General features: G+C 40.7%; 1 protein-coding gene across 3 annotated transcripts in view; it reads left to right on the forward strand.

Annotated features, from left to right (window-relative positions):
• The first annotated feature begins 9,706 nt into the window (after positions 1-9,706).
• The window catches only part of MAP3K1 (mitogen-activated protein kinase kinase kinase 1), a 58,924-nt gene continuing 50,096 nt past the window's right edge, over positions 9,707-18,534 (forward strand). Inside the window, exon 1 of one of the 3 annotated variants that reach the window (XM_072922570.1) lies at positions 9,707-10,630. Coding sequence is in view for 1 of the 3 variants with exons in the window: in XM_032744557.3 (XP_032600448.3) it covers positions 11,237-11,694 (458 nt within the window). In the remaining 2 variants the exon portion in view is untranslated. Of the gene's footprint in view, positions 10,631-11,158; positions 11,695-11,946; positions 12,052-18,534 lie in introns of those variants that run through there. The other 2 variants (XM_032744557.3, XM_072922571.1) reach the window with 2 other exon arrangements.

Consider the following 18,534-nt stretch of genomic DNA (forward strand, 5'->3'; position numbering starts at 1 on the left):
ATTTAAATGCAAGGTTCGTTGCATTTACATCAGGACAATTGAAGTGTTGTTTGGAAGGATTCTTCTGAACATATGCAGTTCAACTTCCCTCTAAAGGAAGCTTTTTGCCAGCACTAAATCAGGTCAGTTGTGAAGCTGTTTAATTCAGCCTTGGAAACCTCCAAAGATGAAGGCATGACTACACTCCTAAGGTCCAGTGGCAGAAGAAGAACATTTAGTAGAAGAATATCCACCAGCAGACCAGCACATGATAGCCCAGTGTTAGGACAGCCTTACTGATAATATAAGCTCCGCTTATCTCCACATTCTGAAGATAGATGGAAAGTGAGGAGGTGTTTCAGTACAAACTTGTTTATTCCTTCTTGCTCCTTGTTATAGCAGTTGTATCTTCATGCTTTGGTTGATTTATATCCTGATATAGCACTGTATTTTGACTCTTAGATGGTTTACTTGTACTTGAATATAACTTTGGAATTAATTATCCGTGGCCTGACTTTGATGGAGGAAGGGAGGCTCTAGATATTTTAGAGGTGTTTCAAATACTTTTCACATGGCAAACCCTAAAAGATGAGCTGATAATGTATTTAAAAAATAAAACAATACCCCATCATTTTACAGCACACCCAACAAGACCTATTATTTCAGGGGTTTTTTTAAGTTTAATGTGACTACCATGAAATCACTGGTATATCGTTAAAATGTTAACAGAAATTGGATCATCAAAGCACGTTCAGAAAAACTTGGAAACCCCATGTGGTTTTGTGGCTGAAACACTGAATTTGACAGACAGAGGTTTTTATTCCCAGCTTTCTACTTGCCCACAGTAAGCAAATAATTTCATATGTTCTTGATCTGCAAAACAGAGAAAATGGCAGTAACCTACTTTATAAAGTGCTTTGAGATCTATTGATGAAAAAAACTAATTGAAAGATTTGCTGATACTAAATAAAAGGCCTTATCTCTGGAAATTACTCAAGAGGGCTTCAAATCTTCATACAAGCCGATTACTCTGATTGAAATATGTTCCTTAAGAAACTGATTCAGTTAAATCATTGCAAGTTCTGTGGTACAAACAAGACCAAAGAAAAAGCCTGAAGCAGTAAGTACAGAAGAAAGGGAATGCCTTTGTAGGTCAAGCAGTATAGGGTAAAATTTTCTGAAGCAAGCACTTCAGTCTCAATCAGTTCTCATTAGCTTTCACCTCTTCCTGTTTTAGTTTCCGATTACACTGTACAAATGACGGTGCAAATAACAGCAAACAAGGTCCAGCCTTTTTACCTGAAGCTAAATCACACATTATTGTGTGCAATATAAACTATATTTGAAACTTTTAGTAGATTGTGCAGGCATGGAAGACAATTAAAAAGAACTAAAGAACAACCTGTGCCAAACATGAACTTCCTAGTGTATTTTAAAGTAAAGATGATTCATTTTGGCAGCAGTTCAAAACCTGGCACTGGGTAGAGGGGGAGACTTAGCCTGAAGGATAGATTGTGTTGTCGCTGTCATCCTTCCTCATAGTTTTGTCTGGAACAGCTTAAGAGCCTTTTCAGCAAAGCGTGCTGAATCAACTTATTCTTGGCCAGCTCAGTTTGCTTTTTGCTGAGCCCAATGCAGGCAAAGAGGAGGGTGTGACCAGTGCAGCCTCTTTATTCTACAGATTTCTGAGCCCCTTGTCATAGTTTCTGCTACCCAGAACTAGTTCAAATTGACCTGTATTTATTGCCCAAGGTGTCCTGTGATAGAAGCTGTAGCTTTTGTGCATGTTCCTTAAGTGCAGAGGAGCTGTGTTATTTGCTATAATGCCATCACAACCCCCATGTGTGACTCATATTATCTACAAAATTATTAGAGCTTAAAAATATTCATGTGGGTTTTTTTGCTGTAACTGGAAGACAGAATAAGTAGTGTTGAATGTAATGACCTAGATGAATTAGTTCAGTCCTAGATTACTTTCTATTAATTTGTGGGGTAAGTACGTGTGTTTGCAGCTAAGAGAATTAAACATTCTTTTTAAGATGAGTTGATAAGGATTCCTGTAAGAGCACTTCAATGCTTGAATCTAAAAGAAACAGTGTCTTAACTGTAGTCAATGACATTTACACTAAAAAACACTGAACACAAAATCTCTCTTCAAAACATTGCTTGCTGGGGGAAAGAGAAAGGCTAAGATATGACATGGAAGCCCTTTTACATTTCATAAGGAAATGGGCCTATACCTGGTGTCCAGAGCAGATGGTCTCATCTGATACAATTTCCAGCTTAGGCCATGATTTTTCTGAGTGATAGCACTTTTCTGAGTGATTTAATTTGTCTGTGCTTTAGGAGTTGTTATACAAATACAGCATGGATATTCAGAGAATTACACTGTTAAAAGTGTAGAACCAACTAAAAAGTCACCTAATACTCCTACTTAATACCTAAAAGAATACTGTGTTTAAGGACATCTTCATATCACTATTAACATACCACACACCTTTCAAAGACACAGAATTTTGATTTATCAGAAGTACCTATCATTTTTAAGAGGTTCTTCTGAAACTGAATTTCTCATAGGGATACATAATTATCAGAATCATCAAAGCTGGACTTTGGAAAAGTGAGGACACAGATGTCTTCACTAGGCCTAGGGACCAGAGGGAAGGGAGCAGGAATGGCAGCAGAATCTTTCACCCATCCCTGGAGTTTAACTATCAGGCCCATGACTGGTGCTCTGCAAAAGCTTAGCTAAGAGTGCAAAGGGGAAGTAGACAGATTTTACCTCTCTAATTCTTGACCCTCTGTATATCCTCTTCTAGACCAATGAATGCCAAAGTACTCACAAAATCATATGGTAAGCTTAGGCTTAGTAGCAACATTTTCATTTATTCTTTCCCATCTTCTGCAACAAGACTAGAATGCGAGACATCAGTGGAATTCAGACCTCTGACCTTCTGAATATTCACAACGAACATGCTTTGAAAGCATTATACATTTCAATCTCAGGACAGCTTTGGTGTGGTACAATTACTAAAATAAGATGGTTGGAATGCCTTTCCATATACCAAAACAAACACCTTCACATGGTTCTGTAACATGCATCTGCATCAAAATATATTATGGTTGTGATTTTAAACAAATTGTTCGACATGTTTATAAAGCTAGTCTAAGTTTCAGATATAATCATAGTTATTCCAAAAAGTAACAGTTTATCTCATGCTTTGTTGAGAGCAGAGGAAATAGAAGCATTTTCCCTTTATGACTTTGGCTTTCTTGACATCAAAATACATTTGACTTTAACTTATCTACTTTTAATACTTTAAAAAAGGGGGAAGGATGGAGAAGTCAGGAGTTTATCATACATACCTCTTTAACATACTGTTAGTGATCATTTTAGAATGAAAAATAAGATCCAAAGACAATACTTAAAGGTGCAGCAAATGGCAATCTCATCTACAAAAATTTAGTTGGCAGGATAAGAGAATAAAGGATCAACCTGAACTAGAAGGGTGCTTTCATGTATGAAGAAAAAGGTGCCTTTTCTTAAGGTTTAATAAATTTACACCTATAGATTAATGGATATCGAAAGCTAGGCTTTCCTCATATTTAAAATGCTATTTTGTTGCTGAAATAATGTGCAAGTGTTTCTACTGAAGTAAATCCAAATAAATCTGAGTTATTTGTGAAAAAAAAAGGAATATATGAATTGTCACAATTCATAGTAAACATGAGGAGTTAGAATACAGAAAGAAATCAGAAAAACTCAGAAAGTTCTGGGTTTAAGAATTCAAAAATAAGAGGGAGTATAATTTTCTTTATTTAGTATCATCAGTCTACATTTGACTTTATCTCTCCATACTTCATATATACATGAGCATATTTCACTAGAGGCTGAAAGAAGTTAAAGTGACTGCAGTAGTTCTTTCTATAGACTGAAAGGTATGTTACCACCCTGTGAAGGAGCCTTTGTTCTGGTTAAACAGAGCAAATAGTTATAATCTCAAGACTTCCATGACTAATAGGGAAATGTGTTAATACACATTCTTATCTTGGATAGAAATTAAAGGGGAGACTGTTCATGCAGCTGTGATGATGTTAGGAACTACCTAAATAAATGAATATAATGAAATCAGTGAATATTTGTAAACAAAATCACCTTCCAAATCTTGTGTGTAGAGGAATGAAACTAAATGCAGCATCTCAGTACTGTTCCTTTGTTAATGAAGTTCAAGAGAAAACTGTGACATTTGTTTTTTAACTGATCTAGCTTAAACTGTTAGTGTCATTAACAGAAAACTTGGTTAAGGCCCCATCCTTGAAAAGCAGTTACACAACTAACTGGAAGTGGTTTGCATGGATAATTCTTTCAACTGTAAGTCATCAGCTATGCTCTGGAGACTTGCAAACCTTTATTCAAAATCTGAAAAGTTTTGGCTTGAATGACAAAGAACAAGGAAGATAGGCAATCAGTCAAAATAAATTGTGTATCCTACCTTGGCAAGCATTAGAGTAATGTCCCCTCCCAAATCCACACAAAATATTCTGTCAAGGTCATTCCTTGCTTCTCAAAGCCTTTCATAGTGCAAACACGTAGAGCATTTGAAATCAGCTCCGCTTTGTACACTGATAATATTTTCAGGTTACATCAGTGAGATGAGATGATCAAAATGAAAATTGCAAAACCACAAAATCGAATCCAAATCCACTAAAGCAGCAGCATATATATGTAGCACATATATTTATATGTATTTACATGTATTTATATTATATGAAAAATAACTTTGTAAATGTCAAAGACCACCAACTAATGTGACAGCAATTTTCTGTGATTTTAGTGCCTAAAAAAAGGATGATAAGCAGAAAATAAAGGATTTTTCTATTCAAGATTTATTGATATGATTAGTATCCAGACATCATAAAAATTACAGATTAATTTGGTGTAGCAGAGGAAGCTATGTGTAGAACAGCTAGAGCTCTCTAAATTACAGACCTCAGGAACAGCAATCAAATTCAACAGGTACACTTTTGTTGTGGAATAGACAGAATACTTTTAAAAAATATCTTATCAGTAAAGTAAGACTCAAGAAAAGTCAGAAATTTGTTTTGCAAAAGTATGTTTTATTTCCTTATATTTCTTTTGGAGACAGCTTTTCATTAATATCAAAGATGAGATTATTGATTTTAATATTAACCAAATACTAGGTCTGAAATGTTACTTTCCTCAGAAATCTCCAGTGTAATTTTCTCCTTCCAGAAACCACATGGGAAATTTCTTTATGACTCCTGGACTCCTAGCTTTTTATGCACAGAAGAGGTCGAAGGAACACCGTGTTCAAAACACTTTGTCATTAGATAGGCAAATGCCTACTACTGATGTCCAAATCATATGGTTTTTAAAGATGTTTAATTTAGATGATAGCTTTGGACACTATGATTAAATGGCTTTGGAAACACTGTTCTCAGGCACTTCGACTGGCACACAAGCAGTAAAGTAGTGCTGTGCCAACTACATTGCTGGAGGCGATTTAAAAGTAAAAAGCCATGCAGCCTTTTGTAAAGAGGTGGTGATGGTAAAGATCTGACTGTTTGGACATAAAGGATCTCAGAACTTTTTTAAGATCTGTGTATTCCCTGCCATTGTTACAGCTAATAGCTGTTTGATTTACTTCTACCATGGTGCCAGAAAATTGGCAGGCTTGGCATAAAGGGGTTATACATGAGCTAGGCATTGATGTTGCTGCTGAGTTTTATTTCCGCCTACAGCTGTGAGGTCCTTGGCAGGTCTACCTGCTGGATTTAGGAAGAGGAACAGCACTGTCATCACTGCTAGCCATCATGAATGGAAGCATACAGACATTATGACTAGTGGGCCAGGGTGGAATGAACAGAAATTAAAAGGAGAGAGAGAATGTGTCAGGCTGGATGCCACTACTGCATCCAGAAATGATTATTCAGATATGCACTGGCTCTGGAGAAAGCAAGCAGGGTTCTTTGTGAAGAGTGTTCCTGCCAGTTTCTTGTCCGTGTGGCAATTATTCAGGGAGGCACTTATCCAGAGGTCTCTGTAAAATTGTGTCACTCTTGTCTGCTCTTCTTTTACAGGATGCTCAAAAGGATTGTGTGGTATGTGCTGGATATATCAATCACACAATACTGTTGTTTTACAGCCCACAGCCATGCTGAGATATACCAACAAAGCTTTTAATGTTTGCTGGTGGTTGAATGTTTATGCTGTTATCAAGTTACTGTCCACTCATAACTGCAGCTAGCACTGTGTGATTCTGCTGCTGGCAGAGCAAGGGTGATGAGCATCAGGCAGAGGAAAAGAATAACTGTAGGGTCCTCTTCAGTGGGAGTGAGGAAGTGGTCCTCCTTCCATCCTGTTGAGACAAAAATAAAAGTGAACAAATCTGTTTCTCAGTAATCTGGAAATCTGTAGCTTCCAGGAATGACATAATTTATAAAAGCTGTTGTTCTGTTTGTGTCTTTGACTCATAGAACAGAAGGAATAACAAGCACCTAGGCTGAAAGAGATTTAACACTGGCAGAGCAGGGTGAAGGAAAATTGAGCTATCACTGTTTTTCTGAGTCTGAAATCGTAGAGTTGCTTTCCCCCAAAGAGAGAACAGATAGTCGTGTTTGCAATGGATTGAATTGTTGATCCAGGTGAGAACTATGCTGTCATTTTACTAGTCTGGAAGAGTATAAGAAAAATAGCTTATGGCTGCAATAATTTCAGTAGTTCTTTGTAAATGATGCATGAGAAGAGGTTTAACAGGTTTTGTTCAGTTCATTAATACATTTATTTTGAGCAAGGGTTCATCTTGAAACTCAATAATATTATATCCCTCAGCCTTGTGTCATGCCTTAGGTAGGTAAATATATTTGTTACACAGATACAGCTGGGAGAAAATGAACCATGAAAGGATCATGACTTATTCAAGGCCAGAAAAATCCTCTGTAGTACAGCCAAGAAGAATATCCAAGTTAGACATCAAGCTATCAATATTCTAAAGACTATCTGACATCAAAAATGGAACTGATTTCAGTAGCTAGTGCAATATGTACAAACTAGTGATAAAAAAAATCAAGGCAGCAGATATACTGTACAAAGACTACACTCTAGTTTGCTGATTGCTCTGTAGCCTGTTTGTCTTTCTTAAAAGACAAACTTAAATTACAAAGTCTTTGGGAAGAGGTAACCTTTTTGTTTTGGATCATATGGTAAATAGACCAAAAGGTTCACCAGTTCATGAGTAAATGCTACAGCAAAAAAAAATTGTTAAGTGTAAGGAATGTAACTAGACAATGCAGGAGTGTTGTAAGTAGCATCATCACCACTGTTTCTTAAAAATTATCTGGGAACTGTTATTACATGCTTTGGCAGAACAAGGAGATTTAAGTACAGCTCTTTCCTTATACTATGTGTCTGAAACTTAGGTCAAAACATCACCCTCAGTTTCATGGATCCAAAAAACATTTTTAACAAAAGTTCTGTTCCATATGGACTGAATTGTGAGGGGAAAAAAAATCTTTAAAGGTGTTTTCCATTAAAATAATAATGAAAAGCATAAGTAAAACATTAAGGAAATAAATTTATAAATAGCGGCAGACTAGACATTCCCAGTGTGTGAGCAAAGGCCCCTATAATTTTCTGTACCAGATTCCAGTTTTACTTGACATTCTCTCTCCTGAGAAGTGGCATAGGATTCTGCTTTTCTGAAGGATATTTGTTCTGAATGGTACACCTGTTATGCTACAAAGTAAGAATGGCATCAGAAAGATGGCAAAGCATTACTACAGAAAACAATGATGTCATCAGATTTCAGTAGGACCTAAGAAAGTAGTATGAAAAGGTCCTCAGATTGGTTCTCATTTAGTTGCTTGACTTTTCCATTACAGAGGAGTAAACAGGAAAGGATTTTGGCTTAAGAGCAGGTTTGTTTTCCCTTTCTCACAACGGAAAGAATGAATAGAAGATCAAGGTGGGGATAAGACTTTCTACACAGACTAACAAGGCAGGGAGAATCCAGTTTGTATACAGTATTAAAGCACTTTTTGCATGTTTAGTCAAGACCAGAAACTATGGTCTGTATTATCTCTCATATTTATTTTGTTTGTGCATGATGATGCCTAGGTTATATATTCAGGGGCACAGCAGATTCCTATCTCTAGCATGTTGAAAATTGTTGATTATTCATTACACTGTTACAAGTTTTGTGCAACAAGGAAACTCCTTGGCTTGCAAAATCTTAGTGTGTTCCCAAACAGAAGTTTCTTTGTGTACAACGGTAGATGTTCCAAATATTGCACGATGCTAATTTGAGGCCAAAGGCCTCTATTTCATAACAAACCCTGGGTGCTGTTACTTGTGACTAAAAACTGCTAAAAGTCTCAGGTTACCTTCTAGAGCTGTGTTTTAGATAGACTGAGAAATAATCTGTGCAAGAGGTAACTGAGTATCTTTCAGAGCTCTTAAGCAAGTTTTGTACTTTTTTTTCAATCAGGTCAGCTTGTTTATTTAAGTGCAAAAAAATTTTTAAGAGCAAATGAGAAAACACAGATGTCAACCAGCATGTTCAATTTCTGATTTCAAAGTGGTAGAGCCTTTATATTGTCCATAAATCTGTGTTTCATGTCAGCACTGCACTACATAATGTTCTAGAGTGAGGAATGGAAGGTGGGTTTTGTTATCCATTTTGCTTCCTTCTCTGGCCAAGGCACTGTGGAGAAACACACATTTAAATAAAGTGAATATAGGCATTATAGGCAGAATGTAATTTATTTGAATTGAAATTCAGCCAGTAGTCAAAGGATAAACAACCATTATAAGGCATGCCATGCACTTTTTAATGAAGAATAGTAAGAGTTTTCCACTTTGCATCTTATCCAAAAGTAATGCAAAACCTTGACAGCACTGGCCTTACTCAAAAGGCAAAGTAATGGCTTAATAGGAGTGGTGACAGCACCTGTTTCCTTTTAGCTGTTTCTTACAGTGGTGCCTCTCACTGTCCCTGAATTTTATATTTTGCCCTGTTCTTAGCTGCTTTCCAGAAAACATTTCACCTCAGTATACATGCACATGCACCACAGTGTAGAATTCCTCAGTACCCCACTGCCACTCTGATATTTTCCTTGAATTTCCTGTTTCCTTCTCCCTTGCTGGAGTCTTGACACCCTGAGAGAGATGTCCCCTAGAATTGTCCTACACATTGTATATACCCTTACCTCCTAGATTTAATTTTATTGAAGATATGCTTCTTCTCCTCTGTATTATATTCTGACCAATTGCTATTCAAGAGAATATTCCTCTTCCATTTTATGAACATTTATAAAATACCTAGTCATCTTGTTCTGTTTAGATGTCTTTAAAAGCATAGGGGTTTGTGTGGTTATTTTCTTTCTTTTTTCTGTAAATGTGATTTTATGGCAGAGAGGAATATTTGAAAAACTATAATAATGCACTGATTTGCATGTAACTAATTTCATGCTGTGTCTACAAAGTGGATACTTTGTTATCTTATTCCCATGAGTAACCTCCTCACTTTTTCAATGTATCTTGGTCTAGGAATCTTCCAGAATACTGTCTCTAATTTACAGCAGAGGCTTTAAGCGTCAAATGCTACCTTTATGAAACTCAGAATTAATTTACATTACGAGTTGTACATTAGCTGTACAACTATTAGTTGTACATTGCAACAGAATATTAGATGATGGTCTGCTTATGCCAAAGAAACTATACCTGCAGGATGACAAGGAATGCAACTGACCTTCTCACATCGCCCTTCACTGAAAACCTTGCACAAGGATGGTTGTAGTGTGGCATCTTGACAGACCACCTAAATGATTCACTCAGTGTGACCTCAAGGCCTTACCTACTGATATTATTCTCTAAGTATACAGAGTACAAAAAGCGTCCTCAGGCTTTTGTCTAATGGGGAAAACCTCTTCCTATCTGCTCATCACATCCTCCAGCAAAGACCCTACATTTAGGTCAGCCTCTGATCATATATGTAAGGCAAGAAAGAATCTGCTTCTGCTAGAAGGTAATTCTCACTCAACTAGTGCTTCAGATCAAATCACTGATCCCAGCAAATTGACCATTCTAATAATCATTACTGATATGCTTAGTTAATGTTACACTTGGATACCCACCAAATTCTGAGAAGTACGCTTGAAATATTAAGCTTAAGTGCTTTGAAATGTGTGACTTCTACTTTATCTGAAAACCACACGGCCCCAAAAACAAACTTGTATGCATAGCAATATTCAGTTTTCCTTTCTCATCTCAGATCAAAAAGCAAAACCACCCCAATGTGGTTGAGTGAAAATCCCGACAAGTAGAAAATTTACTTGAACCTCCCCAATTTTCTGGTCATGTGATGTCTCCTGCCTTTCTTCTCTCTCGCAGTCTCTCAGGAAACAGCCGCAGCGGTAGGTGTGCGTGGCAGGGTATAACCTTTCCTACATGTGCATTCCTGCGCACACATGGAGACATTAACACTTCTCCGCCGTTTGCAGACATGGAGAAGTACCTGAGGACGGGGGGACCGGCGCCGGCCAACTGAGGGCAGCCCGGAGAAGGACGCGCGGTGGCCACGAGCGAGGATGTGCATTTAATTCCCTACAGACTCCAGAGAGGGACGGCGAGGTGAGCTGGGGCACCCTGGAGAGGCGATTCCTCGGCTATACGCAGCGAGGCACCGCGGGCGCTCCGCTCCTCCTGGCCCCTCGCCGGCTGCCGGGGAAATGCTGGCGAGAGGAGAGGCTCAGATTACGGGGGTGCGAGATGGGAGGGCTCCGAGATCCGGGAAAGGTTCCTCCGCGCCTCGTACGGGGGAGCTCAGCCCGGGCCGGCCGTACCCGCCCCGGGGCTACCGGAGCCTCCGCCGCTCTCCGCACGTGGGGAGGGCCGCGTGGGGGCGGGGCCGCGCTCCCCTCGTGGCGCCTCCACCGGCTCCCTGGCTCGGCTCGGCTCGGCTCGGCCGCACGGACGGACCCCGTCCGGCTCCAGATCCGGCGGCGGGCACGGCTCCCGCCCGGCTCCCGCCCCGCCCCGACACCTGCGCGGGGGCGGACGGGGCGCGGCCCCGCGGCACCTACGGGCGCGACCCCGCCCCCGGCGCCCGCCGCCGCCAATCCGCGCCCGCCGTCCGCCCCCGCCCTACGCCGTTTGCGCAGGCGGCGCCGTTTGCGCAGCGCGCTGTCCGCCGGCGGCCCCCGGTGCTCGGGAGCCCGATGTGACCCGACAGAGAAAATGGCGGCGGCGGCGGGGGATCGCGCCTCGTCATCGGGATTATCCTCGGGCGGCGGCGTGGAGGCGGCCGCCGCCGCCGCCTGCGGGAGCCTGAAAGGCGGCGCGGTGGCGGGGAGAGTCGCCGGCAGCGGCGGGGGGCTCTTGCGGGAGGCGGGCGGCGGCAGCCGAGAACAGCGCTCTGACTGGAGACGGAAGCAGCTGCGCAAAGTGCGGAGCGTGGAGCTGGACCGGCTGCCGGAGGCGCCCCTCTTCCTCGCCGCCTCCCCGGCCGCCTCGTCCTCTTCCTCCTCGCCGGAGCCCCCTGAGACGCTGCTGCTCCACTACCTGCCCGGGCCGCCGCGCTCCAGCCCCGCCAGTCCGGCTGCCTCCCCCAGCCGCTGCGCCGAGCTCCTGGAGCCGCTGCCGGCGGGGACGGACCCCGTCGCGGAGCGGAGGATGGAGCCGTCCCCCGCCGCGAGGTGAGGGGCGCCGACGGCTGGAGGGGCGGGCGGGGGTCGGTCCTGGAGGGCGCTGTGTGACAGCGGCGGCGTCGGGGCTGTTCTCGCGGACGGGGCTCGGGGCGGGCTCCGCCGCCCCATTCCCCCCTGGCCGTGGGCCGGTAGCGGATGCGGGGGCGGCGGGAGCGGCCGCGGAGCGCAGCGCTGGGGCGCGGCGAGCAGAGCTCGACCGCCGCCCGCCTTCCCCCGGGACACCTGGTCCCGGGCTGAGGGAGGGGCACGGCCGGGCCGGGCTGCCCGCAGCTGTCAGCGGCGCGGAGCTGCGCGGGAGCCGAGCCGCGGAGCGGAGCCGCGGGGGGCGGCCCGTCGGGCTGTGGGGTGCGTTTGTGTTTGACTTCTGCCGGAGTCACGAAAGGCTTTGAAGTGTGAGCTCGGGGCGGTGGCGGGGCCGGGGCCGGGGCCGGATGTGTCAGCAGCCATTGGGGCTCGGGGCGAGCGAGCGCGGCGCTGCCCGCGGGGCCGGGGCCGGGCTGCGGGCGGCGGCTGAGCGCCTGCTTTGCGGGCTCCCCAGGCGCTCCCCGAGTGCTTTGCTGCAAAACTGAGTAATCGACCTTATTATATTTTTATTTTCCCCTTCCCCCTCCACCCCACCCCCTGAATTCTCCGAAGTCAGATTTTAATTTGCCGCCTCGCCATAATGCAGAACTGATTTCTTTTAGTAAGAAGAGGAAAGACTTTGAAGCATAAATATCCTCACTCGTTTTCTAGGAGAAAGTAATTTTGTCGTGGTTTCGTCTAAGTGATACATTTCAGTGGTTGTACTCAGCGCCCTGGTGTTTGCAGTCTGTATTTGCCCTCTATGTGTATTAATTGATAAGTTTATTTTCTTCTGAACTACCAGTATTTTGCCTGTTTAACATGTTTGCAAGTGTTCAGGTTGAAAGTGAACTTATGCCCGTGGTGAAGGAGTTTAAGTACTTTAAAACACATTTCAGCTTTGACATGTACTTGCTGGGTTTTACTGGTGTATGTCTGTGTAGGCACTGCAGATCGCCATTTAATTTTGGTGTGAAGATGACAGTTTCACCTGGATCTCTTGTAAGGTTTTATCTGGTGTGGACTCTAGTTTAAAGAACTTAGTATAAACATCCAGGGACCTATTTCAGTGATGCCTTACAGTTTGGCTAATCATTTAAACCTCATAAAAATATAATTCCTGTTTGGACATGACTTGTGTTTTCTTTTTGGTTGCATCTTATGTCAGTCAAACCTCGGGAATACTTTTTAAATGTTGAATTACCATGGGAATACTGTAATAAAATCTGTTTCCTAGACTGATGTCTTGTTTATATGTATTCTCAGCAATTCAGATGGATTTTGGCCTGTTCCTAGGGCAGTGTAAAAATACTTCTTATAGTGTGGTTGTGCAGATAAGAAATGGCTCTGTACTTACACAAGGATTAGCAGGAAATTGTAAATGTTTTGGGGAAGGGTAATGATGTAGAAGTTTTAGTGAGTGCCTTGTCTTTTTAGAAACTCTTAGCACCATCTTTGTTTTTATAAAGTAATGATATTATAATGTAGTGTATATTATAATACAGTTATATCAAGTTCCATGGCTTTCAAGAAAAAAAATAATCAGAATATGTTTAAAGAGGTTGAGTCTCAAGGTGGTAGCAAGTGGAAGTCAGGCTCAGTGTTGGAGGTGCAGGAAGGTCAATGTGTGTCACATCAGTGCTGAAATGCTGCATTCATCATTGGCAGTTGGTCCCACAGCAGCAATGACAAAGCAGCTGTTGATATTTTTTTTTTCCTTTTCACATGGACAGTTTTGCTTACTTTTAGGTACCTGCATTTGGCCAAGTCAGTGTATTGAGTGTGTATACAATTTAAAATACTTGCAAGAGTTTTGTGCTATTTGACTAGGAATGTTAACAAATCTTAGAAAATACTGAATGCCAGAAGCTTTTCTCTTCAGTATTTCACTGAGTCTACTTTGAGTTTATTGTAAGAGCAGTTGAAAATACATGACAACTTTAACAATGATTGTCCTTCAGAAATACCCATACATGCTAATGTAGCTCAGTAATTCTGTGTGCTGTATTACCAATAACAGATATTAGACCAAGTAGTTTAGATCAAGCTGTTCAAAAAATTAAAAACATCTATATGGCCTCATTTTAATATTGACTTGTTTCGCCTGGAGGAGAGAGGCTAATTGATATGCAAGTAATAGTAATACTCATTAAATTTGTCTGGCCAGCTGTTGCCCAGATATTTATTAAGAGGCAAACTTAAAGGTATAATTTAAAGAATGTTTTATGGGGAGGTTTTGAATGCAGTTAGTTGTACTTTCCTGTAAGGATCTACTATTAGTTAGAAGATATATTTGCTCCAAAGTCCCCCTATCAGTCTCTTTGGTATTACAGTTACTTCCTTTTAAATAGATTCTCTGTTTCTCTTTATGCTGGAAGACCTTCTTGAGCCTCAAAACGATCCTGAGAAGGGAAACTGACTGCTGTTGAATTATAGATGTAAATATTACTTTTTCCCTTCAAGCTCTCAAGCATTCTGCATGTCACGCAGTAAAGTGAATATTTTCACTAAAAGCAGTGAACAGTGTAAGCTATCTTATATCACTAAGAGAAGAAGGGAGCTGTTTTCCTAGGAATAGCAGCTTCAACATGATAAAGCACTTTAGATCTCTTATCCCATATATATTGTTTACTGTCAGTATATTGTTTTTGTTTATAACAGGATCCAAATAGTGAATTCATTGACAACTAGTGTGATTTCTTGTAGCATGAGGGAAATCCATGGAGGTAAAGTGCACTTCCTTCTCTGTAAGCTTAACAATATGCTTTTAAAACTTCCAGACCTTAAAGTGATGTTTGTGTCTGAAATTCGTGTAGATGCTTTATTACTTGCTCAAGTACAGTATTAGTTTATATTGCTGTAATCATGTTTTTATAAAAGTGAAAGGAAATAAACGGTGCAGTTCATCTGTGTGCTGTAACCACATACTTTGACTTCCATGAAAATTAGGTGTTTGAAAAGGCACATGCTGTATAGTTCAGCTGCAAGGCAACCCTTATAGATGTTTATACTGTGTTTTTCTGCAGTTGCTGTTTGACACATGCTAGAGACACCCAAGCCATACTGTAAAACTGAAGTTTTGTCTATATGTACAAGTGTGCTAGTAAAAGCTCATCAGTTTCAGTTCTGTTTATCAATTTGTAGCATCTTTGATGACTTTCAAAGGAGGATGTGAATGCTTTTAACAGAGCACTGGGAGTTCTAGTGGGCACAGAAGGAGAGCATCTACAGTGACCGCACAGCATGGCCAAGGATTTCTTTTGTCACTGAAATGGCAACTTTCTCTATTCCTGTCAGAATGTAGCTAAGGTAAAAAAAATATAGCTTATTATTGATCTTGGCTATTCCCAGCCAAGGTAAAAAATAATTTTGTATTTTATCCAAGTCTCTAATTCTTGATGTTTATAACCATCTGTGTAAATAAGCTACCAGATTTTCTGCTTCCAGTTTGAGCAGACGCTGTGGTGAGAGAAGATTGCCTTTCTACCTCTTCTGGGCTCTGTGGCTTGGGAGTACTTTTGGAAGAGGGTCACCCTCTACTATGTCTGATTTTTATCACTCTTAGTTATTGCAAGTGGTAGGGTTCTGCTTAAATGGTCTGATCTGGTATGGCAGTTTCTTTGTTCCTGTGCAAAGTAAATAGATTGTAACTAACTAATCTGGAGCTTTCTGTCTCATTGGATTTAGTGATACTAAAGGTTCAGTCTCTGCTGTCACTCAGTGGAGTTTAAGTACTGCTCTGTGCAATACCTGTGTGTAGACGTGTGCAGTCATATCTTACCCAAAGGTTGAACATGTAGAACACAAGAATTGAAGACCAGTTTTTCCTTCTGTATGATGGATTTGACCTTCACAAGACCTTTTAGTGTACTAACACTTTAAAAAGTAATGGTGCAGCTGTGCAGAGATTTATGCTGCTGCAGGGAAGCATGAGGCAGGAGAAGAAAGAAGCATCTGAGGGTGGAATGACTGTGGGAATGCTTCTGTTGGCTTTCACTAGCTTCTAGTACTGATGAAACTTGGCTTAAGCATGTTTAAAATACAAATTATACATTGCCATGTAGCTGTTTTTTAAACAAACTTGTAAAGCTAGTTTTCAGCAGAAGTGGTGATAAGAGGACGGATCTGGTTTGAGTTCTGAGTTTCTAAGGCTAATCTGAGTGTTCTCAGAGGATTCTCTGCAGAGACCCGAGGGTCATCTTAATTTACTTTTTATCTGCTGTGCGCTCACTTAAAGCTCTAGAATTACAGTTCATTCTTTTTCTTAAGGCGGAGTGGACAGAAAGCCTCTTAAAGGGCTTCATTACTTGTCTCTGTATGACTAGGAGAACATGGTTAAGTGGAGAGCTGCTTTCTGTTGCTACCCTCCCTTTTTATCTTTACCCAAAGGCTGAGTGTATTGCCTGCAGGGTTGCTTCCGCTTTCCAGTCTCACACTGCACAAGTAGAACTGGAGTGTTCTGGTTGGTGCTGAAGTGTCTTGCCTATGTTTTTCCTGTATATTTGGGGTTTTGAGGGGGTTTTGGTTTGGTTTGTTTTCTGTGGGGGGAGGGGTTGTGGATTTTGTGGTTGTTTTTTTTTTTTGGTCTGTTTCTTGGATTGTAGGTTTTGGGTTTTTTGTTTTTGTTGAGTTTTGCGGGGGTTGTTTGCTTTATTTTGTTGCAGTTGTTTGTTTGTTGGTGTGCTTTTAGAAGATCAGTTTTGTTGAATCTTGGCTGTAAAATGTCCTGAAAACACAGCAGCTCTATTTGCTTGCTACCTAAGAGCAACTTGAAATTGGAAATTATTTGCCTTCTGTCTGGAAATGGATAAAACAGTTTTCAAATTGTCTTAATAAAAGGTGCTAGAGGCATCACTCATCACTCCCTCTCTTTTTTGGCTTATTAATGTCCAGTTGTTTTGATAGTGTTCAGCATGTGATGATTAAAGATTTTTTAAGATGTTTTCAGAAAGTATTTTTTTTTCTTTAAACTTAAAATGTCATAGAGTATTCCTGTTTGTGAGATTAAACTGTAATTCAAGACAGTCTACCTTTGTTTCATACTGTCTCCGTATATTTCATTGGCGTCCCTGAAGTGTAAACTATTCAAATTGTTCATGGAAATATAGCATAATACTGTCTGTCTTATCTCTCTTGTCCCAGTATTCTAATTGGTAGTTATATGACTGCTAATGTGATTATTATGCTGGACAACTTGAGTTCTTTCCGAGTATTTCCAATCCTGCTCTTGGTACTGCAGCTCCTTGTAACTTGTCCAGGGTCACTGTGGAAAGTGGAAATAGTGCTGGGAAGTGATTTGCATCTGCTTGACCTCACTGACATCTGGCCACATCTGACATCTTGTTTTTTGAGCTCTTCCCCATCCTCTTCTTGAGCCTGCAGTCATCTTGCTTTTAAGCAAACTGAAATGAGTTCTTACTCAGCTGTCAGCAGTGATGATCAGGTACTTTTGGGAGCTGGCAGTTCACCCCCAAAGGCATGCATATATGTGTTTCATTTTGGTAGTTTTTCTCTGAAATACGTCTTACAGCCTGATGATTTTTGAAGTCCTGTATAAACATTGTGTTTCTATCTCCAGGACTATTCCTTTTGGATGCTGAAAGAGCTCGGTCTAAATATTTTAAATGCTGAAGGGAACAAAAACCTCTAACCCTAATTTGTCATAACAAATTGAGAAACAGTTTTGGGTTTTTTTATGCAAATTAATTGTGTTGCCTCCCATTCTACTGCAAATAAAATGTCTGCACAATATTATTTTAGTAATTCTTAGTATTCTTTAAAATGGAGGCTTGTAAGCTCAGTGGATGATAATTTTGCCTTTCAGTAATGTGTTAGTGCTCTGCATTTGGAGATGTATGCAGAAATGTAAGTATCTGTCAAAGGTGTGGTGAAGCTTGCAGTGACATCCACTTTGCAGTTGGTGTATAGTTTATTGAGCTTGTCAGACTAAGACACTCTAACAGGCTAGTGTTTGTTTACCACCATGGCTAAGACAATATTGTTACTGCTTTGAATTATGACTGTACTTTTAATGTCTGGTTGCTGCATATATAGTTTGAAAATTCTTGTGTAGTCAGTGACAGTTTCTGTTTATAATTTTTGGTTTTGTTACTTCTTTCATAGTTTTAGATGGAGTTGCATGGTTGAGTTGCGAAGTCTGATATTAATAGTCTTTTCAGTCTTTTTTCTCTGGTTGCAGGTTTTAACTTTAGCATTAGATCTATAATTAGTGTCTTAAATATTTCTATAAGTAAAGATCTGAGATGTTTGTTATTTCACTAAAGGAAATGCCTCTACAGAGCTCTAGGCTACAGGATTACAGATTTCTTTGCTTAATGTAAGAAATTATTGCAGTTTTGATTAGCATGGAAGCTTGCTGAGACAGTGTTAATGTATTCTTAAAAACTTGGAAAAGATCTTTCATATTAAGGATGTGTTTTGCAAACTATTTTGTTAGATTATTCCTATAAATAAAACATAGGCAGTAGCTTCTGTAGTTGAGTTCATACTTGAAATGGAAGAGTGAAGAGTTAGTTTTTAATTGCGTGGAGCTGGATGGAGTTATTCTTAAAACTGTGCTGATATGCGTAAGTTTTATTTTTAAAAAGATAATTCAGTAATGCCTCCATATAGATCCAGAGAATGGCTTCTCCTGTAAAGATAGAATTAACATTGATTTTTGGAGTTTTTGACTGTAAATTCTGCATTGATTTGCAATGAACAGCTTATTACAGTAGGTCTCCTGATCTCTGCAGGCAAATCGAA

This window comes from Taeniopygia guttata, chromosome Z (assembly GCF_048771995.1).
Source record: "Taeniopygia guttata chromosome Z, bTaeGut7.mat, whole genome shotgun sequence".
Lineage (NCBI taxonomy): Eukaryota > Metazoa > Chordata > Aves > Passeriformes > Estrildidae > Taeniopygia > Taeniopygia guttata.